We start from the raw sequence: 25791 nt of genomic DNA, 5'->3' as shown, positions 1-25791 counted from the left end.
ATAGCGATTTACAGACACCATTTGATTTTCACAAAGTCAAGTCAAGCACTTCTAGAGCTGATTTAAGAGCAGATACTGGGAAGCTGTGATGGGCTGTCTGAAGATCTTGGATTCAATAAACTAAAGTGTGAGCTCTTTAATCTTTTTAGAAATATCTTAACACCTGTAGCCACTCTCCCCAGAAAACTGTACACATAGGCAAAGAATTTTGTATATAATTATATCAGTTCCTAGACACTTTTGTTCTACAGGCAATTTAAGAAACTTTAACCTGGTGGTGTCCCAGAAGCTGGAAAAACAAACAAACAACAAAAATCTCTTTAAACCCTCACTGGGATATTAGACAGTTCTTAAATACAACTTTTGTGGGAGAACTAAGCCAATTACTTAAAAGCACAGATAAAACACACATACACACACACACACACACACACACATACACACACACACACCCCAAAAAAATTTTTAAAAGCTTGGGGGAGGCAGAGAATTTGAAACTTTACAAAAAAAGCCATGGAAAATTCTCCACAGCCCAGAGCAAATCAGGAGAAAGAGAACAAAAACAGAAACTACAAAAACTAGTTTCAAAACCATATCACCTTTTACTTCTGGGTATCCTGCCCCATCTCTCAGTGACTAAGAATCTGAATCTCTAAGAGTGCTTGATGAAATACAGATTCCTGGGCCTTACCCAAGGTCAAACAGAGACATGGTTCAGAAATCTGCATTATATAAGATCCCTAGGTACCGTTATGCACATTAATGTTTGAAAAATACCACTCCTCAGATTGCATTAATGAAATTAAGATAACCCCAACTTCCATTCAGAGCTCGGAAAGAGTTATAATCCAACATGAGGCTGCCCATAGAACAGGGAACTGACTTCCAAAAGAATAGTGATCCAAAATATGTACTTGAGTTCTGCTGGTGATCAGAATAGGCTTGTAAATTCAGCAATTCTGGAGGAATTTAGATCTATTTCCTGTCCTGCCCTCCACTCTTCCCCTAGAAGCAGGCTCACAAATTTCCCTTCCCTTTTCTAGTACCTCAGCTATAAATTGACTATTATGTAGATTTGACTACATACAAAGTTTGATAGAATAAAGGGTGGATAATAAAGTTCTATCTAATACATACAGAAGCTGTTTCGATATAGCTAAATCTATAAATATAGATATATGGATATCAGCCTCCATAAAAGTCAAAATCTATCATTCTCAACCCTGGCTTCATAGCAAAGTTAATAAAATCACAGATACCTAAGCTCCAATCCCAAAGGTTCTAATTAAGAAGACCTAAATAAGACAATTATGGATAAAAGTTGGAGTCTCAGTGTCTTTATTTAAAATGAAAAAACAAACAATCATTAAAAATTCTTACATACTAACAACAATGGTACAAACAGTAAGTAAGGATGAGTGTTTACTACGAAAATGATGATAAATGTTTAACAGGCAGTTGCTCAGTCAGTGGTAACAGCATCTCCACGGGTAGGAATTGTGAGGAAACCACTTTTACTACTAAAACTCATAGAGGTCAGGTAACTGTCTCAAAGTCATGACTGCTAAGTGCAGAGCTCTCCTTGGAACTCTGTGTCTGACACACACACCCACACTCAACAATAAGCTACACTTCCTATATGAATGTATGGAGAATCACTGATAGGTAAGTATGTTTGTACATACATGTGTGATACTCACATACAAATGTGTGTGTGGTCAAGAGAGAAAAAATGTGTATGTATACGCCGACAGAAGGGCGATTCTGCAACTTAGGACATCTGAGGAAGAGAAGTGTCCTCAAATAAAGACAGGTCAAGTACAAAGAGCTGTGTGAGAACAATAGCTCTCTAATGGAAAAAGAAGTCACTAGGACATGAAATGAGTGTAGGAAACAATGTAGGAACTTGCCTAATACAAACTTTGGTTGGTTGTTTCACTGAGGACCAGCTCTGCTTCCCCCATTTGCCCTGCTGGTAGAAAACTGCCACTTCATAGTATTACATTCCTCCAATCCCTCTTTGTTTACTCTGGAAAGGTCGAAAAAGAAACAGGTCAAGTTGGGTGAAGGGGAGTGAAGGGCTGGGATGGATGAACAAAGGCTCCTGAGAACTAGCTAATTGGTGCTAAAAGCAGAGCACTTTCTCCTTTGAAAAACCACATGCCCAGGAGTGGTTGCAGAAGATTTTTAGGGGTTTCAGAATCATGCCATGTCACCCTGGTCTAGGTAACCCATCAGCCCCAGGGATACCCAGCAAAGGCGGCCTATTTCAAACATAATTTACCAGACAGCATTCCCATTTCTTAGTTCTAATTATGGCTTTTATTATAGACAAGAAACCCACTGTTGTGGATTTACTTAGTTGTAACCAAAAGCAGAAGCTGGGTCTCCTGTTTCCAAAGCCCAGGGCTCCTTTTGGCAATGATATTCTACTAGGCAGAAAGCAAGGAGGTAAAAGCAAAGCTGCCAGGGCCAGATGTGCCTCCATTCAAACCCCGGTTCTAAAATTTCCTAGCTGTGTGGTATTGAGTTACTTAACCTCTCTGCCTAAGTATCCCAATTTGTAAAAGAAGGATGATGAAGATGGTGATAAAAAAAAAACCAACTTTGCAGTGTTTTGTCCTGTGGTAGCAAAAAAATGGAGTAACTTAGTAGCTATAAAAGGCTTAATACACAGTAAATACCATAGATATGTTGGTTATTATTGCTTCTCTAAGGGCACTGTATGTTATAATACTCAAGCAGCACTAATTAGCATTCATTATCTACAGCATGAGTCTCAAATTTGTCTTCCAAGATGTTCCAAGAAAATCTCAAACTCCTCATTTTCTTGATCATGAGGTAGAGAGGAAACAAGAGTGGTTATTCGTTTGGGGTTTCACAGCACAGCAAAATGAAGACAGAAATAAAAACTTCTTTTTTGGTTCTTGGATCTAACTCTTCTGTACCTTCTTGCCTGACCCAGTGTACCAGGTTGAATAATATCTCCTCAAAAGTAGTGTCTTGCCAAGAACTTTGCAATGTGACCTTATTTGGAAATAGGATTGTTCAGATGTAATTAGTTAAGATGAGGTCATACTGGAATAGGATGGGTCCCAAATGCAATATGACTGGTGTCCTTATAAGAAGAGAAGAGAAGACACAGAGACAGAGGCAGACAAGTGGAGAAAGCCATGTGATGACAAAGGGAAGAGACTGGAGTGGTGCGTCTACAAGCCAGGACACATTAGAAGCTAAGAGAAAGCCATGGACCAGATTCTCCCCTAGAGCCTTCAGAGAGAACATGGTACCACCAACACCTTAAAGCTGGACTTCTAGCTTCCAGAACTGTTACAGAATAAATGTATGCTGTTTTAAGCTACCTAATTTGTATGGAAGACATGGGAACACACCAATACACTCAACCTCCCTTCTGGACCACAATAGCAGTAGAGCACCAGTGCAAGAGGCCCTGAACCCAGCTGCAGTCTCTCATTCTGTGTGGGGCTGTGTTCCCAAAACAGCTGAGGGGAGAAGAATGTGAATGAGAGAGCACTGAAAGCCCTAGAAGCCAAGTTGATATGATTTAATTTCTTATGATACTCATCACTATCAAACCATCTTCAATATGTTTGAAAAAACAACCAACATATATGTTTTCTAATTTAAGCCTTTGTGGAATACTGTTACAAGTTGTTATGCAGAAGGATTTTGAGGGATCTCCCACCATAACACCTGTGAGTGGTGAGGAAAGCAGAATTGGGCAGAGGAAGAGGCTGAGCCTCTATGCAACTGAAACAAAGGCCCCAGCTGATCCTACAGGGAGTTCTGGAGCTGGAAGGGCCTCCCTTTGGAGTTTTCTTAATTAGGACTAGGAGGCCAGGTCATTGAACCCTCACCTAGACTAGCCATTGCATGCAGGCTCACACAGAGGAGCCATAGCTTTGGTCAAGGCAGTTTCCGCAGGCTACAAGCAATTGCTGGTGATAGACACAGCTGTGAGCCACTGGGGAAATGAACGCCTCTTCAGGGGGGTCTAAGAGGTACACTGCAGCATCTCCCACATACACGGGTGGATGTCTTCCTGTCTAATCATCATCTGCTATTAGCATGTGGCCATGTGAAATTCCACACCTGGACTAGAATTGCCTTAATCTGCAAAAGAATCCATTAGATGCTCTCAAATCATGTGTATATTGACAGGCCTGAGAGGTCTCAGAGTTGCATTCTTACTCATTTCCCTCTCTCACCCACACATTTTCCGTTTCCACCAATTACAAAAAGTCTTCCATTTTAGAATGGCTTCTAATCACATTTGGACCGTGGTGATTTCTTCTCCTTTTCCTAATTATCCATGGACAGAGGAAAATCATCTGACCCTACCTGGAAATCATCATTCATTCATTTATTCACTTATTCATTTATTCATTGGTCAGTCCACACACATACATAACACCTATTCTACACTAAAGAAGGCACTGAGTATAAAAAAAAATGAATGAGGAGATTGTCAAAGGCCTTACATGTCATGATGAGGAGTTGGATTTTCTCTAGACCTAGTGAGGGGTTATGTGCAGTATACTGTGACTTGAATAGGTTTGGGTTACTGAAAGATCCCTCTGTTGGTGGTAAAGAGGACGGATTGCTGGAGGGCCCACCATACAAGGGAAGTGGTTTGCAGGTAGGGAATATTAACACCCAGCTGAGTCACTCTTCAAATCTCAGCAGAGTCAGCCATCTTCTGTCCTTCCTCTGACGAAGACCCTCTTTGCCGTCCCATGAGTCGGCAGCACTGCCAAGGAGCATGTCAACAGCCTGCTTGGGTGGGAGCCTTCACATCACCCTTCTAAGCCACAAGCAGCCCACGGGACCCAGTCACATGTCTTAGATGTGCAAACACACCATGCATGTGACTCCAGGTCACAAACAGTGTGAAGCGCACAGCTGTCCATGTAGACTGAATGATTGAAAAATGAGCCCCCAAAGGATGCATCGTTCCGTTCTGGCTTTTCCCCTCAACAGCCTCAACAGCCTTGGGCCAGTCCCTAACAGGTAAAGTAAATCTCTCAGTGGGTGGGACTTCCACATTAAATCAGATTATGGATCAAAGCATATAACCTAGCAGTAGAGACTAGATCCCAAAAACAACAAAAGCAGGAGAATTTTTTTTTTCTTTAATTAGCCAACAATAGACCGGAAAATAGAAGGGAAATATATTAAGAATAATTATTTGAAGGTGATCGCTTATATTCTTTAATGCAGTTCCAACATAAATGTCACTGTAAGAAATGATATTTCATTTCAATGCTAACAAATCAGGTACTTAGTGTGCTGGGAGAAATGATTGGAACTACTTTAAAGCCGCGTTAACCAGAGAAACTGCAAAAATATTTATATTCTTATGAAGGAAGGAAGGAATGCCCCTCGTGGGTGTATTTAAGTGTCCTCCATCTTTTGGATAAATGGTAATACTAAGCAAAAAATGGAAAGATGACCTTAGAATAATAACCTCAGGACCCAACTGGGACTCAGCTTCTCAATGTACAAAAGTCATTTGCAATATGTTCAGGATGGAAATTTCTGTACTGCTTTATAGCTCAGAGACTTCATCATATACCTCAAACAAAAACCACCAAAACACCCCACTCTGGGCTGGCTTCCTTTCCCTAGGGCGGCCCCCCATGTGTCAAATCACTCACCATCCTCTTACTCACTGTCTGCAATTCTGCTCAGTTACTCGACAATGTTTGTAAGAAGAGAAAAACAAAGGGAAGGGGAAAACCAATCCAACCAGAGAGGTGTTTCATATAGAGAAAAGGCTTTTTAAAGCACAACCAGGTCTGGCACTGTTAGGGCTTTTCTCTAACCAGTTCCTTTGCATCCTTCTCCTTATAGAGACCCCATGCAAAAGCCACGTGGAAAATTTCACAGTGCAAACGCTGAGCTTCCATCTGAAAGCTGTCCCGCTGGGCAAGCCTCTTTCACTGTTTGTCATTTCCAGCAGCTACTATGTATGTTGCATGGAAGACGGAGAGTTGGTGAGGGCCTGAACCTATGAGTCATTTAGTTTTCAAACAACAGCTCCAAGGGCCTTTGAGTGTCCGGTTGATTTATTGTGAATGGCATTGATACTTATGTGACTGGAAGCTGTTAGCCTGAATTGGTGCTTGGAGAAACAAAGTCAGTGAAAGTCACCAATCCAATAAATCTGTGAGGAATGCATGGAGTTGTCTTTTAAACAACTGACTGGCCCATTTCCATCAAGAAGCATACAGCGAGAGAGGCGTAAGTCTATATCCATAATGTCTTAAAGTCACAACATTCCAGGCTTATTTTTTTTTCCAGTCCTATAGGTTTTGAATGTCAAGAGAGTGAACAGATTCCTGATGATATAACCTCCAAGTATACTTGCATACGTATTTTCTTTTGGCCTTTACAAAAATTTTGTCTAGTAGGAAGGAGAGAAATCCTTATTAATATCTGTATTTGATATATGAAACGCATATAGGTTCACAGAGGTAAGCAGCTTGCAGCACTGCTGGTAAGTGGAAGAGTGAGGTCTTTGGATGACCAATCCCATGTCTCTTCAACACGCTCACTCTTCTTCTTATTCTGCATCGGATTAATGTGGATAAATAAGGATTAATTCAGCCTAATAATTTAGTAATTCACTAATAAAAATAATTCTTTCAAACCACTGTTTAGACAAACTAACTGGCTATTTAATAGAATTCACAGGTCAGAGTGGGTGGTTCAACAGCCCTGTGTCGAAAAATCTCTTTGGCCAGGTGGCAAGTTAGATAATGTTCATCACCTGTCACTCCCTGGATTGCCTTTGCTAGCTAACAGATTTCTACAGGCACCAGATTATGAAGATGCCAAGCGTTTCCCAGCAGTTACAGGAAAGTATCAAAGCCAATGCGATGAGCTTTAACGCTGGTAAGGTCCAGGTATTCTTGAAGTTGAATAGAAGTCACTAAGGAGTAGTCTGTCAGCTTGCCTAACAAATTTAACAGAGTCTATTACCCTGGCATTGTCACAATGTCCCTTATTTATGCTCCTCTAGTGGGGGAATGGGACGAGCAGCTAGAACAGCCCGCTGTAACAGCTATCCAGCTGCGCATACAGCTAACATAGCTGCAGAAAGAATATGATTTATATGAGCCCTTTCCCTCATTGTTAGAACATGAGTCCTAGGCCCACTCATCTTGGGGAGACCCACGGCATGCACACACTTCTGTTTTCTCTGGTGACAGCAGGATAACAGAGAGCCGCTTATTTAGATAAGCACAGAAGACAGAGAAACACAATCCACATACGTCTTGACAATATCTACACGCTGACCTCTGCCTTTTTTATGATGCATAGGGGACCGGTCCACTTGTTGCAAAAAGAAAGAAAATTGTTCTCATGCATAAAACAGGGCCAGGCAGCGGTTCCGTAAAAGCTGGAGGTGCCTGTCTGAGGAAAGCTCCCTGCTGCTTGCAGGCAAGGGCAGATGACTGAGAAACCAAATCAGCAGGCATGCACAGATTGCTTCCAGGATCAACACAGATTGTGCTGCCAGGGAAGGCAATCATTGAACTAGTTCTTCTGCAAGATCAGGGAGCTGGACCAGATTCTACCTGGAGACTTCTTCCTCTTCCAGGCTAGAGATCAGGGACGAGGGGTATGTGATAGCTCTCCATCACAATGTATGGCTCCTGGACAGAAAGCATGGGTATCCCACAGCCTCACATACCTGATAAGGGCCCTGGTTGCAGCCACAGTAGCTGCTCTCCATGGTGTAGCTTCTGGATACCCCCATCTCTCTCCACACCACTACCCGGGCTGTGGAGGCTCGGGATTTCTCCACAAGGAAGCTGCAGCTGCTCATGGTGAATGCTGGTGCTAGTTTATCAAGGATTTTGGGAAGCATCTACAATTTAAAAAATCAAATTATGATGAGTTTCAGGTGAATGGGGCTATGCATCATAAAAAAATAACTTCTCAGTATGTATTAAGCATCTCAATATATCAAACACAATATATGCAACTATAAATCTTATATCAATCTTAAGTAATGAGTACCATTTTTTTATCATTTTAAAGATAAGGAAATTGAGGGTTAGAAAAGTTAGAAAGAATTAGCTTAAGTTCAACTATAAAGTGGCTGGAACAGGATCCAAATGCCAACGGGGCCAACTCCAAAAACTATGATCTTTCAACTCCATCTTCCTGCATCACTGTGGACCAATGTTGCAACATACCTTCAGCCTCATATTAATACATTGCTGAGTTGAGCCCCATGGAAAGCCACAGACTTCACAGGCACCTAAAATTTAGAGAGTGTCTCCATCCAGCCTCACTGTTTTCTAGCTGGATTTTCACTTATCTCAGACATATGGACCACTGATGATTCTTGAGCAGAAGCACATATAAAGTTCACTTCTTTCCTGAGAGACTGGAACTGCCAAAATGAACAACCTCTGATCTATAAGTCTGAAGCTGGACCAGTCATAAAACATCCTCTGATCCATAAGTCTGAAGCTGGACCAATTAGAAAACTTCTAACAATCCATACTCTCTGGATTCATATATACCATCTTTTAGTAGGGTAGAAAAGCTTTATGTGAGAGCATTTAATCTCCATTTAGAAGGCTTCAATAGACCCTTGACCACTCTCTGATTGACAGAGAGGGAACTTCTAGTCACTGCACCTTTCCATCCCCCAAGGAACATGTCTCAGAATTGATAGTACACCAAGTCTTTGGGACAGCAGAAATACTACACTTAGCGCAGAACTTTTGTGACAGGAACAGGAAGGGTTCTCCCACTTCAGTGCTGATAAAATCTCCCCAAACTAGCACATAATATAAAATTATATACATTAGATAATTAACAGTGTAACATCGGGTCTTTGGATAAATTGTAGGGAGAAGGTGAAGAAGCAGAACAAATTGATGAGAATAGAAATTAAAAATTTTTTTAATACAGTTTTGTTCATTTCTAGAACATTGAGCAATCTTTTAATATCTCTGGTTCTTATTGTCCCCATGTTTACATAACTATTAGTTATATTAACATAAGGATTAATATAATTATTAACTATAAAAACATATGATATACATATATTAGTGTAATTATTAATATAATCTGCTATTATCTCTAAGCTCTTGCATAGCCTCCAGACCTACAGCCTTATAATTTTAAGGGAAATGAAATGCTAACGTTATCCTCAGAGTTTTGCCAATTGCCTTCTAATTGATTTTATCTATCCACTCTTGTCCCTCTCTCCCTGTGATCTCTCCCTCTCACCTCATTTTTCTCCTTCAAAGTATTCATCACAGAGTTAAATTATTGTGTATGTAATTACTTGTTTATTTTCTATTTCTTCTGCAGCCTAGAAGTTCCATGAGGGCAAGTCTGTGTCTGTTCACAGGAAAATCTCTACACATGAATCCATGCTGCTTGTAGAGGGTACTTCAGAACTATTCACTGAAATAAATAGAATCCGCTAGTCCAGGCCTTTAGAGGATTGCTTAAACAGACATAAATAGAATATATATATATATATATTCTTAAACAGACATAAATAGAATATATACATATTCTATACATATATTACATATATATAGACAAATTCTTTAGTTGCTATATATATATATAAAATCGAGAACACTTGAATATAATTTTAATTTATCAATATTCTACCTTGTTGCAAAAGTTTAATGTGACATCATTTAAATGAGCTTTGCTTTCTTACTTTGGTGAACCTTGTTTTCTTAGCTAGTGCAGCCCCTCTCCAAATAACCACACACTCAAATTAATGGAATGTATCTTGGAGAGCTCTGTAAGCTATGATCTCTTCACTGGAGCCTGGAGGATGTGAGATTTACAAAGTGCAATGGGAATAAATACCCTCTTACACCTGCAGAGCAGCCATTTATCCATTCATTAAATAATGGGTGCCAAACTATCTCATTTGCAGTAAAGCCCTCATTCCATTTCCCTTTTGATTTCACACACACGGATCTATGTCAGAGTGGGCAATGAAGATGATGATAGCTGTGAGAACTGTAGGTTGTTTGTTTGTTATGTTTTGTTTTGTAAATGCATAGGAAAGATGAACTCTACACATGAATCGATCTACTGGAGACTTGCTTTAACGTTTCCTGGGATCTCCCAGCTTGGGTGGGGCAAGAAGGCTTGAGACAGTCAACTCTTCCCCTGATGCTTGCTCTGTGCCTTAAAGTTAATTTCATTTTCCCAAACATTAAGATTATAATAGGTATCTTTTCACTGAACGCTTACTATGTATTTTACATGCATTAATTCATTTAATCATCACAGGACTTTGGGGTAAGTTTTATTATAATCTATGACTATGATTAACTTACTCTTGGAAAACGAGACCTAAAAGTCATGGCGACTCTATATTTAAGATTGAATAGTGTAGATTTTTCTAGTTTAAGGTTTTACGTACCACTCATAAGAGATAATTTTATGTAGGTCAGCATGACCTGCCCAGATGAATGTTTTAATTTACTAAACTAGTTTCCTAAGTAAGATTAAGCAGTTAAGCTTCTTGAGGTTTATCACCAGTACTCTGGCTGAGCCTTAGTGTAAATAGGACATTGAGGATAAGCCATTGGTTCTGCTTTAATGGCCTTGGGGAAATTCTACTGATCAATAGCAGACATGCTTCTAATAGACATGAATGAAGAGGGTGAAAAAAAATTCAGGACACAGGGGACGTACTTCCAGGTGAAATAGTAGCTTGGTGGGTTTTTACCTCTTTTCATGCTCACTAACCCTGTAAATGAAGGTATTTCACACACAGTAAATTCATATATCCAGAATAATATGGGATTTAGAAGAGGCTGGTGCCATCATAATTGTGATACTGTGATTTGTAGTAAGAAATATGTATTGGTTCTTCACCCCCAGTTCTGAAATGAGATTCCTATAACATTTGTAAATTCCTGTGTAATAAGAGTGGTAGGAGCATCCTTTGTTCTAATAAGGTGACCCTGGGTGGGCTCCTGAATGGCTCCTGGATCAGGGCGGATCCTCACTTCTCTAGGAAAGATAGAGGGGCTGGAAATGGAGTTAATAAATGATCATGCCCATATGAGGAAGCTTCTGTAAAATTCAAATATATGGGGCTCAGGGAGCTTCCCGGTTAGTGAACACATCCATACACTGGGAGGTAATGCACCCCACCCCCAACTCCACAGGGGCAGAAGCTTCCGACCTTTCCATATCTAGATATCTCTTTATCTGGCTGTTCATCTGTATCCTTTATCACATCCTTTAATAAAGTGGTAAATATAAGTAAGTGTTCCCTTGAGTACTGTGAGCTGTTCTACCAAATAATTGAACCCAATAGGGAAGAGATCATGGGAACCTCTGATTTGCAGCTGAGTCAGACAGAAGTTGTGAGTAACCTGGGGACCTACTACTTTCAACTGGCATCTGAAGTCGGGGGATGTCTCCTAGGGCTGAGCTCTTAACCTGACGGATTTGATGTTATCACCAGGTAGATAGTGTTAGAACTGAGTTAAATTGTAAGCCACCCAGGTGGCAGAATTGCTTGGTGGAGGGGAAAATCCAAATATTTGGCCCCCAGAAGTGTCAGAAATGAAGTGTTCTGTGTAAAAGTAAAGAAGAAAGACACAGGAGGAGAACTAGGTTTTTCCAATAGAGTATTTTTTTTCTCCTTTTCCTATATAAATTTGAAGCAAAGGACAGTTTTTATTTTGCATTTGGATAACTTGGCCTCTTCTACCTCTTCCTGATATCCAGTAAACAACAGCCTGTTTACTTTATCCTCACAGGAAGAAGTACTTCCTTCCTTCCTCCTCCTTAACCTCCTCTTGGGTTCAGTGTGGGGATAGTTGAGCTCTAACCACTGCAACCCAGAAAAAATAGAGTTAGGTTCAGCAGATCACTGTTCTACTTTTTATAGTATGCTCACACAGAGGAATGTGGATGGTTTAATGCCTAAAATCTTTTTTATCCCTTCATATTTATTTAAGATCTCTTCCAATTCAGCAACATTTTGTTCCCTCCATAAATATAATGCATAACAGGGGCAGTATTTCCTCTATCCTCATTTTACAGGTGAAGAATGAGGGTTCACAGAGGTGGTATTCATGGCTTATAGTCACACAGTTAATAGTCATAAATTAAGTATTAAGTCTCCAATTCTCATATCCTATGCACTGTATCATATCATACAGAAAAAATGAATTCAGAGTAACCTGGCAGGAAGCCATTACTCATCAAAAACATAGAGAGGATACACATGCCTTCAGCCTGATTGTACTATAATCCTCTATCTAAAATAATCAAAATGCCTATTTAGGGAACTAATGATTGGGGCATGTCTCAAAGGCAAGCATATGGACACAAACTATCTGGTGTCATTCCCCCTAATGACTCACCCTGTAGCTGACATCTTCCAAGAGATTGGATGTGCCCACAGTGGACTCTGCTTGCCACAAAGTCTCTTTGATGCTACAACCATAAAGGAACACATTCTTCTTTTGGGAGTGACCGTGGAAATCACAGAAGACCTACAATGACCAAACAAAGGAGAAGCTAAATCTATTGGTTTCCTACACATTTAAAATATCAACTTTCTCATATGTATAAAATAGATGACTAATAAGAAAAAGAATATCAAATTGTACACTTAAACATATGCAGTTTATTGTATGTCAAGAATAAAATAAAATAAATAAAATAAAATAAAATGTCAACTTTCTTAGGCAGGTACTGTTTACTTAGCAGAACCAGACACATGGGGACCACTGGTGACTTCAGTAAGAGTTCTCTTGGTAGAGTTATCAGGGAGGAAGGTAGATTGGAAGGGGCTTAGGACTGGACAGGATATAAGGAAATATGAGTCATATACAGCTCTTCTGAGAAGCTTACTTGTGACAGGGGAAGAGATAGGGCCAAAACTGGAAGAGGAAATAAGAAATAGGCTTTAATAGTTCTTCCTTACAGAGAGACTCCAATTAATAAATATGGAAGAAATGAAGTAAATAGAAAATCACCATTAGAATACCTCTGTGATAATTGCTGTTGGCAAGATCCACTGAGGGATGCCAAAATTAGTGAGAAAGACTTGTGGAGGAAAAGGATTATTTGCATAGTGTCAAAATATCTCCACCAAGATGTTAATCGCAAAAGGAAAAATAGTAACTTTACAATGGAGAATACCAGCAGACATCACCCTTAACCAAGGGATCAAGGTAAACATTGCCAATAACAGACACACTAACAAAAATCATATTGAAGAAAAGTAAAAAAAGACCAATACTCTTTAAATTCGTCAAGGTCATGAAAGACAAAGAATGTCTGAGGGACACTCACTGTGGAGAAACTAAGGAAACATGAAATGGAAACATAATGGGGATCATGGATTAGATCTTGAAACAAATGAAAAAACATTGATGGAAAAGCTAGTAAAATCCATGTGAAGTCTGTAGTATCATTTAGAGTCTTGTTCCAATATTAGTTATCAATTTTGATAATTGTACCATAATTGTGCAAAACATTAGCATTAGGGGAAACTGGATGAAGTACATATGGGTATTCTGTGCTATTTTTGGAAATTTTCTAAAATTGTCTCAAAATAGCCATAAAGGATTAAAAAATAATTAACAATCTTATAAGATAGGCTCGAGGATGTATTATACAACACGGGGAATATAGCCAGTATTTTGTAATAATTGTAAATGGAAAGTAACCTTTAAAAATTGTATAAAACTAAAAAATGTAAAAAGTAATAATAAACACTTGCTTAGCATCTATGAACAGAATTTCTATTTCTAAGAACTATTACCTAAAAAGTAGCCAATAGTATAATTTTGGACGAAATCTTATGCTTCTTCCCTGAACTCAGGAAAAGACCTGGCACTGGTATCAATTGTACTTGATGACATAATTGAAGAAAAAGAAAAAATAAACATAAGAGAAAAAAATAAAATGCATAAGATTTGAAAGGACTAAATAAAATTGTCTTTATTCTCCTACCTAAAGATTGTAAAATGTAGAATATCAAAAACCTACACATACAAATTATTGCAAAATCACAGGTCAGAATGTCAACATAAAAATCAAGTGCATTTATAAATACTATCAATGTACAAAAAAAGTCTAAATTTTAAAATAGTATTTTAAATAGCATAAAAGCATTACACTCAGAAGAATAACTTTTAAAGATGTGCAAGACATTATTGAGAAAAATGAAAAAATTAAATTCACAGCACATTTATCTGCATAAGTTCAATTTAATGTCAATCAAAATCCTCAAAGGGTGTTTTGTTTTGTTTTGTTTTGTTATTTTGTGGAAACTTGTAAGCTGCTCCTAAACCAATAAGGAAATGCGAAGAGCCAAGAATATCTGAGACAGTCTTGACAAAGAACAAAAAAAAAAGCAGACAAATTGTGTACAGGTATCAAAACTTGTTTTAAAATTGTAGTATTTCAGACAGTATTATGGGTGAAAGAAGACATATGGATCAGTAGAGGAAAGTAGATATTCCAAGGAAAGCCTGTCATATGCAGTCACTTGACTCATGACAAAGTTCATACTCTGGTGTAGTGGGAAAAGATGGTCCTAGGAACTTGGATTCCCATGTTAAAAAATGTAGAAAACAGAAATAAATATTTATCCTCATAGTACGTTAAAAAGTATCTACATGAATTATAAATCTTAACATGGAAGATAAAATAATAAAGCTACTTGAGGGTAACATAGGCTACTACATATGACCTTGCAGTTGGAAAAGAGTTCTTAACGAGGACACAAATAAGAACTAAAAATAAATAAAAATATTTTAAAACTAGATATATTTCATTAAAATTGCTTTTGATCCAAAGACACCATGAAGAAAGTGAGAAGTCAAACCAAAGGGTAAAATAACATATGTGCAGAACATATACCCAAAAAATGATTCATAGAGAGAGAATATATACATATATCAATAAGAAAAAAAAGAAGCATCTCAATGTTTAAATGGGCAAAAAACTTGAAGGGACATTTCACAAAAGAGAAGTTCCAAATGGCTATTAAATGAATGAAAATGTACTCGACCCCATCAATATCCAGGAGATATAATTTAAACACCACAGTGAGATACCACTGCATCCGACAGGTTATTAGGACTTGTAACAGCATGAAAAGACAATACCAAATGCTGGCCAGGTTATGGAGCAAGTGGAACTCTCAGACCCAGCTTGTGGGACTATATATCTACAACACTACTGTAGGAAACAATTTGGGACTGTCTTCTAAAGCTGAATATACACTTATTCTAGAACCTGCCCATTAGAAATGCATACATTGGGCACCAGAAGATATGGAGAATATATATAGCAGCACTACTTTTCGTAACCTAAATATGTAGACAGTAGAATTGATTAATTGTGGTATAATCATTCAACAGAATACTGTCCAGTATTGAGAATAAAAGAACAAGCTAAATACAAACGAGTATATCCATATAATTTCCTTGATGTGACATTCAAAAACAAGCAAAACTAATGTGGTGATAGAAGTTAGGATAATGTCTTTGTTTGGGGGTAGGGAGACATTACATTACGGTCTTGTATCTGGGTTACACCTAGTGCTCTGGCTCTCAATTTGGTTGATGGCAACATGGTGTGTTCATTTTGTACGAATGTATCAAGCTATAGAGGTGTGATCTGTGTACTTAAAATTAATAAATGATACATACACTTTTGTGTGTTTCAAAGAGACAGAAGTCCTGGTATTTCACTGAGGTGTTTCCTCACGTGTTCCGTAGTCTCTAGATGTGTAGTCTTTGCGTGCTAAGTTAGGCACCCAGGGTAGGTAACTGAAGGTGTTTGTCAAATTTGCTAATGATACAGAATTGAGGACAACCGACAGCAGAGTAAACAAGTAAGAGTGGAAATTATAAGTGGCAGAAAGAGCAGAATTCACAGAAATAGAAATACATTGGAAGAAATGCAGCTCCTACAACTAGATTCAAACAGTGGCAAAAGTAAAAGAGATATTCAACTAAGAAGTAGGTTTCAAATGAGAGATTTGGAGGTTTTAGATGACAGTTTTGCTCAGAATGAATCAGTGGCTATGGATGTCAGAATTAATCACAAATTGCTTCTGGAGAAGTAAAGTGCTCATACATTAGGAGAATATCAGTCTAATATACCTCAAAGTGGTCAATCTATATCTAATACAGTGCTTTTCAATTCTGAGTATGGCACTGTTAAAACAAACCTCGTAGAGAGGAATCAGAAAGCTAAGGAAATGGGAATGTTCATAAACACAGATTACCTAAAGACACTGGAGATGCTTACCCTAGAAAAAAAGAAGGCTCAGTGGGGTCTTGATGGCAGCTCTCCAAATTTACAGATTCTCCTGTTTGAAACAGGAATAAATGTGTTTGCTATCATTTCAAGGAGCAGAGGAAGGCAAAAGGAAGGAGACTATGTACCATGGATGTAGATTCTAGCTCCGTTTAATTCAGTCGTTGAATATTGATTACCAGCAAGAAATAACGTTCGATGATAACAACTGTCTTGCAATGCTGTCTCACATTTTTAAAAACTTCTGTTCTCTGGAAATATTTCAGCAAAAACTAGATAAATTGCTATCAATAGTGTTGGTTGAGAAGTTAGACGAGATGATGAAAGAGCCTACTCTCTGGTATCTGATCAAGTCCTCTAATTCATTGATTAAATAGGAAGCTGTTGACAGCAGGAATGGCCCGGGACACTCAGGGTGCATGCATGAAGGCATAAATGAACACATATGTGTCAGAAAAATTAACAAGGACAAATAGGTAGATGGTCTGCCTGGTCACAACGGGAGAAGATGAAAACTAACTCTTGAATAGCTGGTTAGAACTGATAAGGTGTGTTGCTTAGTTGGTGCGCTACGTAAGCAGGGAAGAATTTCAGTGAGGTCAAGATGGATTTCTGGAATCAAGGTTGCTGCCAGACAAGTATCTGTGAGATGAAAATTTTAAGAACTAAAGGACTTGACACTGTTCTTCATAAATTTACCTTCTTTTCCTCCCCCTCTCTCTTAATTGTCAATAGCAGAAAACTGCTATTTTATTTGGGGGGGGGGGATTTTTTAATTACATCGTAAATACTCTGTTAGCAGAAAAGCAGGTTTAAGTATTTTTTTCTCTTCAAAAAAATTTTTATTTTTTGTGGGATCCTTAATTCATAGTGGCAAATTAAAATCTTATGAGAAAATAAATCTCTCCAGCTTCTAGATATTATTGAGCTGTGGGTGTTCAAGCAAAAAGGTCACACAGCGTTGGGAGGAGAGAGTTGGCTCACTGACAAGACAAATAATGGAAAAGAAGAGCAGAAGCAGTGAATGAGCAGAAGAAGTTGTTTTGTAAAGGGTGAGATAAGCAAGTGTGCAGAGAAAAGCAGAAAGCATCAAATGTAGCCACAGACAGAGAAAAATGAGAGATGGACAGAAGTGTCTGGGGTTTTGGTACTTTCCAGTTCTGGTTGGACCTTATTCAAAATTTTTCCTTCAAAATTTCCACCTTGGGTGACTATAGCAGGTTTCTGTTATTTGCAACAAAAATATCCCCTAGGCCAGTGCTTCTCCATCCTATCTGTGCATTTGAATCTCCTGAGGAGATTTTAAAAATATCAATGCCTGGAGCCCACCTCCAGAGATTTCGATCTAATTGGTCCGCAGTGACACCAGGGTGATGGGATTTTTAAAAGTTTTCCGGGTGATTCTAAATGTGCAGCCAGAGTTGAGACCCACTGTACTGGTCCAGAGTCTAGAGCCATGGATCTGAAACGTTATCAAGCATCAGAACAACCTGCAGGACGTGTTACATCACAGACTGTGGGCCACGCCCCAGCCATTCTGTGACTCAAGCAAGCCTGGGTGAGGCCCAGGAATGTGCATTTCTAACAATGCGAGGGGATGCTGATGCCCCTGAGCCAGGGACCCTGCACTGAAAGCCTCAAAAAGAACCAATCAAATAATTGTTTGAGGTTTCATCCTCTATCGTCATGAATTTTCCACCAACATTTATCTCTCACGCCTCAGTTTCTCTCTGTGAATAAACACCCACCATTCTTATGAAAAATGTGCAGATTAAGGTGGTGTCTTAGCAACAGATTTCTCAATAAAGCCAGAAGCTATGCCTACGTGGTGACAGGCGCTCCTTAGCTGCCGAGTTCCTCTGGAGAAAAGAATTTTATTTTCTTCTGATCCTTACAGATTCTGAAAGCCGAGGTAAACAACAAATTAGAGACCTCTTCACCTGTGGGGGTGAGCACTGCTCAGCCCTATGAGTTCTAGTGGCCTCTGAAGATTCTAAATAAAGGAGACATTGTCCTACTGGTTCCTCTAATGACGCCCCTAAAAATAAATGCTTGTTAGTTATAAGAAACATGTGCTCCTCTAAATTGCAGGGGGCAATTACAAGACAAATTATCAAGTTATTTCAGTTGAGGGAGCTTTTTCTTTCCTATTGGATGACTCCTCTACTTCCTTTCAGTAAAATTCCCTAATAGGTAAGTGGGAAGTGTGCCTGGTCGTGGCACTGTAATACTCATGGGTTAATCAATGGCCCTATCTTGTTTATTCATCAATTGATTCAACAAACATTTGCTGGGTGCCTGCAGCATGGCCAGAGAAATTAAATTTTAATATAAGGCAGTACTGCCCTCAATAACGAGGACAAGAACAACAGTAGTTAATTTATTGAAGACTTAACGATGCTTCAGATACTGTGCTAAACACTTAATATAGATTATCTCATGATGCAATAGGTGCTATAATTATCCCCCCATTTTGCAGCTGAAAACTTAATTGCAGAAAAAAAATAGGTAACTTGCCTAGGCTTGCTCAAGTTTGCATTGCCTTAAGTAGTTGAACCTGGGTTTGCTCTCATCCAGACTCCATGTTTTAAAACACTTTTCAGGTCTACATTGCCTCTTCCAGGAGCTGTTTTGTTGGGACGATCCCACAAGTGAATAGGTGATCATATTGCAGTGAGAGCAGAGAGACACACAGTGTTCTCTGGGAACCTGAGTGAGGACATGCTGTCCAACTCATGGGGCATCATTTACACTGCACTGTGAGGAATGGTACCCCTGAAGGCGTACGAGGTGGTGCTCCTGGGGTTCTCCAGGGGGTGATGCCTAAGGTGAGTCCCACGGAGTGAGAGCTGTCCAAGCAAAAGGAAAGTGAAGAGGAAAGGACTCTGGGGATGAAGGACTGAAATCATTCAGAATAAGACTATAGAGTGAAGGAGGGTGGCTCTCAGGCATAGGCAGAAGTGGGCAGTGGGCAGATCGTTAATGCACGTGCACAGCATTCCAGGATACTTTCCCCAAGGTGGTGAAAGAGCCATCAAAGTATTGGGGCAAAGGGGAGCAGCAGGATCAAATCACCAGAACAAGAGTGTTAAGAGTGAACTGCAGGACTTCCCTGGAGGTGCAGTGGTTAAAAATCCACCTGCCTATGCAGGGAACACGGGTTCGATCCCTGGTCCTGGAAGATCCCACATGCTGCAGAGTAAATAAACCCCTACACCATAACTACTGAGCCTGCACTCTAGAGCCCACAAGCCACAACTACTGAGCCTGTGTGCCACAACTACTGAAGCCCACGTGCCTAGAGCCCGTGCTCTGCAACAAGAGAAGCCACCGCAATGAGAAGCCCATGCACCACAACGAAGAGTAGCCCCCACTCACTGCAACTAGAGAAAGTCCACACACAGCAATGAAGACCCAACGCAGCCAAGAAATAAATAAATAAATTTATTAAAAAAAAAAAAAGAATGAATCGCAGGGACTGAGACCAGGCACAAGAGATGACAAGGGCGTAGCAAAGGCAGCAAATGTAATTATGGAGAGAAAGGACGCTTGGTGAGAGAGTAAAGGAGTGATATCTACAGGAATTGGAAACTAAATGGATTTAGGGGCTCAGTGAGGAAGAGGTTAAGAATAATACCTATAATACCTAGATTTCCAGATTAAGTGAATAGGCAACATGATGTGCTTTTCCCCAAGGCAAGGAACATGGGCAGAGATGCAGATTTGAAGGTTTCATTTAGTTAGGTTTTGTTTTGTTTGAGCTGGAGTGGTTAGTTTTGAACTTGTTCAACCTGAGCTACACTGATTCCCCGGTGTCTCACTTTCTTCATCAGCAAAGTATACAGTGTGGATCAGATTACAGTTTTGAAATCAGGCTCTCATGCCTCTCTCTAGTACCTTTTCCAATGAATTCCTGACTGAGTTAAATTGCAAGGTTCATTTAATTCATGCAAACATGAGTTCCATCATTTTTGCTCAGCAAAGAGGCCGTTCAGGGCCACATTACTATGCTACTCACAAGCCTTCAGCATCTTTCCCTGTATTCCTTGGTCCCACCCTGGTTCCTCTGTAAGCTAATTGGGCACCTCATTCAAGAGGTTCTCCCCCCAGCATCTCAAACACACCTCCCCTAGCCATTCCCCCACTCCCACAGCTCACCTATTCCTGATTGTTTACTGCTCTGCCTTGCCAGCTTTAAGCTGCCGTGTTTTCCATTCCTGACATCCAGGTTTTGTTCCTGCTTCCCAGCAGCAAGACCTCTGCATTATTTATACCATTGCCACAAGAAGATGAAGGTGAGGCTGGAGCTCGAAGGAGACTAATTGTGGGAAATGTGATGGAAACCCAAAACAGTGATGCTTCCAATTAAACCAGCCAAGTCTCACTAAAACCCCGGAGATTCCAGCCTGTGCACACTATTTTGCAGACGACATTCAGCCCAGGCTCTTGAGTGGAGTAAACCTCAGCATTTCTGAGAGAAATGCTATCGGTGGCATGTTCAATTATCCAAGAACCCTGTTTGCAAGACCACATTTTCCAGTCCTTTTACTGACAGTCATGCTCTCTTCTTAGCAAGTGTTTCATCTGAGTTCTCAGCACACCAGTCATGGCTAGGGCTAACCACAGAGGGTATGTACAGAATTTATTCTTATAACTACCTGAAAGGGGATTTGATGTTCCTTTCCCTTTCCTAAAGTGAGAGACTTTCACTTAAATTGGGCCATTGTGGGCCAGAGTTCCAACATGGCCTTAGAAAAGCACACTTTACTTACAAATCAGTTTTCTCCCCGCCTCCAGTGGCTAATTTGGGGTGAAAATTTTCACATTTAACTCAGCAGAAGGCATCAGTAACTAACTGGTTATGAGATTTCTCACATTGGGACACTTTATTACATGTTATAAAATGCTGGAGGAGGTTTTCTGCCATTCCAGTGTTATGTATTATAATATAATGTCCTTCTTTCCAAAATACTTCCATTACACTGAAAGAGCACATGTACATTAATGCAAAATCATGCAGTCTGACACGCGGCTTTGTTTTGCATGCAGCACCCTCTTGGGAAGTAATAATAATTTCAATCTCTGCTGTTTATTTCAGTGCTTGATATGTGCCAGTCACACTGCTGTTTTACATACATGTTTAATCCGTATAAAATTCTTGAAAGGAGGCTATCATTCAAATTTACATATGAAGCTCAACTTTTACGAAGATTTAAGGACGTTAAGTGATTTGCGATTGACCACCCATTGAAAATTCATGTGTTTTATCTCACACTTTGATCAGTCTGGCTGCAAAGATTTTCCAAAACAAAACACTATGAAACATTGGATTTATCAATGATAAAGCACAGTATAACTAGTCTGTCAATTAGCAAAACTAAGAGTGAATGACCAGTCTTACCCTGAGGTCTGGCCTAAGCCAATTTCTACTCGCTGCCTATGGCCAGTTGTCCCCACCCCCCCAGGCAGGGAACTTAACATCCCCAGAGGGTACTTGTGCAGTGAGGCCTTGACAGGCTCCCCGGTGGTGTAAACTGCTCTTTTTCTTCAGTTTCAGACATTGAAGGGAGAGAAGCAACAGTCTTGCTGCCACCTTTGGACACAGTGCCTGCAACCTATCAGCCTGAGTGAGGCCTTTGCCATCTGCCTCACTCAGTTGCAGGTACTAAAGCTCTCAAGGTAGAAGCATCAGCCTATCCACTTTGTGTGACAACTTCAATTAGGGCAGGTAGGTTACTGGGAACTCTGTCTTCACCAGAAGGTGGGATCTAGACCAGTCTTTTTGAGCCATGGCAGATGTCCAAATTGTCTGGATAAACCTAGGAGGTGGGGTGTGAACACTGACCCACAACCATGCCTACCCAGTCAGTAAAAAGAAGCTGGCCTCTGCTTCCGGATTTGCAATCCTATCTTGGAGGACTGCTGGTGGTCTTGGACCCAAGGCTTGACCATGCTTTGGTCTTGGCAAACCCTACTTTCTGGGACTAGAGCTTTGAGCTTCATGCTCAATGCCATTGGCCATAATCATCACTGCCTTGCTCCACTCACTGAAGCAGTCTTCCTGGGACATATGTATTGAGTAGATGCAGCACAGGTCTCCGCATGTCTTCATTTGAAGCCTCTTCTGACTTGCGGCCATCCTTACAGAGAATAGCTTTATAGCAAAACTAGACAATCTGGCCCTGTGTCTTGCCTTCCTCCCCATTTCCACCAGCTCTGGGCAGAGGCAACTTCAAATAGGCTGAAGGGAAACACTGATCCAGGCAAACACCCTCCTCTTTTCCCCTCCACCCCACCTCCTAACCTCAATCCATTTCACACACCAAAAAAATGAAAAATAGGAAATCTGCTCAGATGTCTTTGAAAAATCTGACTGGTCTTCCCTGTAGCGTGTGGAGAACCCCAGGTTTCCAGCCCTTGTGATACATAGAAGGCTCACTGGCAATACTAGTGGGGGTGGGGGTGGGTGGTGGGTGGGGCATCCCCTTTGCTTTTCAACAAAGAAATTTTATCCAAGAAACTTTAGTAGTTCACTTAAATGTGGAGTATTTACATCTGTAAAAACACCTACAGGATTGACATATACACATTATTATATATAAAATAGATAACCAACAAGGATCTACTGTATAGCACAGGGCACTCCGCTCAATACTCTGTAATGACCTATATGGGAAAAGAATCTAAAAAATGAGTAGATATGTGTATATTATAACTGATTCACTTTGATGTACAGCAGAAACTAACACAACATTGTAAATCAACTATACTCCAATAAAATTAATTTAAAAAATAAAATTACCAATGGTATACATTATCTTTTTATCATTAAAAAAAACCTACATGGTTTCTGGTATGTTAAAGAAGCATTGTTTAATCTTTATTCTGGTAGCATGGGAACAATTTTAAATAAAAAAATATGGAATCAAATTATTATTATTATTATTATTTTTACTCAGGAACTCCATGTGTCTTTTTTGGTTTAGGAATTTTCTTCCCCCTACTGTATCCTCAAATACAAAAAGAGGAGAATTCTAGATTCAGCACCTTAGCCTGAGTGAATAAAAATAAGTAACAATAACACTTGTTCTGCTGCTGCTTCTAAGGAATAAAGTGGAAATAAAATAAATTGTGTGTATAGAGTATCTTGAGATCCTTGGAGACAAGGTTTTAGGAAGGGACATGCCATTTCTTTTCGCCCTCTCCTTTCATGCCTTTTTTTTTAAAAGAAGCTGATTAACTAAAAACACATGCCAGAGGGACAGAATAAGACCAGGAAAATCATTTAAGTAGCTAAAAGTTCTGTTCCATTGGGCCCCAGAGAAAGATAAAACCAAAATATGCCCTCCCTGTCCCCTGGCTGAAGGCAGCCTAGCTTGTGTGAGTGGTAAACGGAAATCGATGAGCTACTCAGAGAGCACTGCCACCCCTTTACCAACATGCAATCATACAGCAAGAGCCAAGGGGATGGGAACTGGTACCTCTCCTAATTCTGAAGCCCAGACCCTTTGCAGTGGCACAGAGGCCAGGCAGCTACAACACAGCAGCTCAGAAGAGACTGCTGGTCCAGCTTCTTGGGAGTTGTTAGAGCCTGAGAGCTTTCCTCCACTTCCCCAAGCTGTGCCCTACTGCCCTGGGGCCACGTGCCTCCTGGCCCTTGTGGGGAGCTCCAGGAGGAGGAGTGCTTTAAGGCCTCCTACTTGTTGATTGTTAAGCCTGTCTGCTCCTCTGGGCTTCTCCGCTTACATACCTTTTCTCTGGCTGAAGCTTTCTGATTTCTAATAAATCTTCTCAGCCTTTCTACTCTGTTCTGGCAAAGATAAACTTCCTTGGCTTGACTTGCATGCCTCCATGCTGGTCAGCTCTAGTTCGGACAGACCCCTTTATCTCCTAGCTGCATTTCAAAGCCCTGTAACTTTGCTTTGATTTCTTTCTCTTTAATTCTAAATAAACGTAAATGTGTACATGCACAGAACTTGAATGAGTTTTGAGTCAATGAGTTTTGGTGTAACCGGCTCTTCCTTCAAAATATAGAATGTTTCCACTAACCTAGAAAGTTCCCTTCTGGGTCTATTATTTAATCCCCTTCTAGAGGCAACCACTGTTCCGGTTTACTGACCTTAACATTTGCGTAAACAGAAGCATAGAATCTGTACTTCTTAGTGTCTAGCTTATTTCACTCAACATGTTCCTGAAATTCGTCTGTGTTGCTGAGTATATCTATAGTTCATTGTTACTGTCTTTAATGTTTTATTGCTAAATAGTATTCCAATGTATGAATATGCCAATATTTTATATGTTTCTGGGCTTTTGGATCCAACATCTGGAGCAGATTTCCTGATCTAACAAACAAGAGAGACAGAAAATGGAAGTTCAAGAAGATGGGAAAGGGACCATAAGATCAGTGTGATGTGAGATCTCTGCTATCAGTTAATAAAAAGCTGCCTCACATCTGGCTCATAGCAGGTTTTAAATAAATACTGGTTGAATAAATTGAAAAAAAAAAAAGCTTCCTTTCTTTTGCTCTGCGAGGTAACCCTCCAATTCACCAAGTCTTCAATTTCACAAGGCAGAAGATCTAAGGGTCAATAATCAGGCCTGTAGACCTCTGAAGAAAGAATATTTCTCTACTACAAGTAAAAAAAGAATATTTCTCTACTTTACTACTTTACTCTGAGCAGAAGAAAATCTTTTACTTATCATTCAACTCCAGATCAAATGGCATCTCCAGTCACTAGCACTTCTACAACCTTGAGGGAAAGTGGCTCAACACCTCGTCTGTGTTCCTACACCTCACATGAGCCTTGGTTTTAGTTTTTGCCGTTTTTTACCACATTGGCTTCTTTGCAGACCTGACTTCACTTTCTACCAAGGAATCTATGGACTTCTCAAAGAAAAGGTAACTTCTGGCATTTAGCACAGTGATTACACACATGGTGTAAATGAGTAGACAAATGGATGACTGGCCAGGTGGATGAGTAGATAGATGGGACGAATTTGGATGGATGGATGAATGGATGGATGCAAGGATGGATGCAAAGATGGATGGATGAACGGGTGGATGGATGAAACAGTGTGTGAATAGTGCCATATTGCTTATACTGAATGAATTATCTGCTCTTCAGCAACCCCCTGAAGTATCATGGCATTGCTTTCTCTCACTGTTTTGCATTCTCATTGCTTCTGAGGGTTCGTATTATTCTACCTGCTAATAGGCAAATGTCTCAGTACCAATTAGAACAGGGAGAACCTCCTCGCCACCAGAAACTGGCTTCCTGCTGCGTTAAGAAATATTTTCATAGGAGTCAGAGTTTGGGTGGAGTCACAGTTAACCTCCAACTGCATAGCCCAAGAGGCAATATTGACTCAGTGGAAATCTTGCGTACGGGACAGGCCTGAGTACTGAATGAGTGACAGTGCTTCTGCTGTGAGCAGGAGGCTAGTTAAATATAGTCACATAGGTAA

General features: G+C 40.0%; 1 protein-coding gene across 1 annotated transcript in view; it reads right to left on the bottom strand.

The window, feature by feature from the left end:
- Positions 1-25791, bottom strand: part of AGBL1 (AGBL carboxypeptidase 1) — a 746106-nt gene that overhangs the window by 309558 nt on the left and 410757 nt on the right. The window contains exons 20-21 of the mRNA XM_057720719.1: positions 12408-12539; positions 7721-7897 (exon numbers count right to left, since the gene is read on the bottom strand). Of these exons, the coding sequence (XP_057576702.1) occupies positions 7721-7897; positions 12408-12539 (309 nt within the window). The remainder of the gene's footprint in view (positions 1-7720; positions 7898-12407; positions 12540-25791) is intronic.

The sequence above is a fragment of the Hippopotamus amphibius genome, chromosome 2, assembly GCF_030028045.1.
Source record: "Hippopotamus amphibius kiboko isolate mHipAmp2 chromosome 2, mHipAmp2.hap2, whole genome shotgun sequence".
Lineage (NCBI taxonomy): Eukaryota > Metazoa > Chordata > Mammalia > Artiodactyla > Hippopotamidae > Hippopotamus > Hippopotamus amphibius.
The sequence above is the reverse complement of the archived record's forward strand: the minus strand, read 5'-3'. Positions and strand labels throughout refer to the sequence as shown.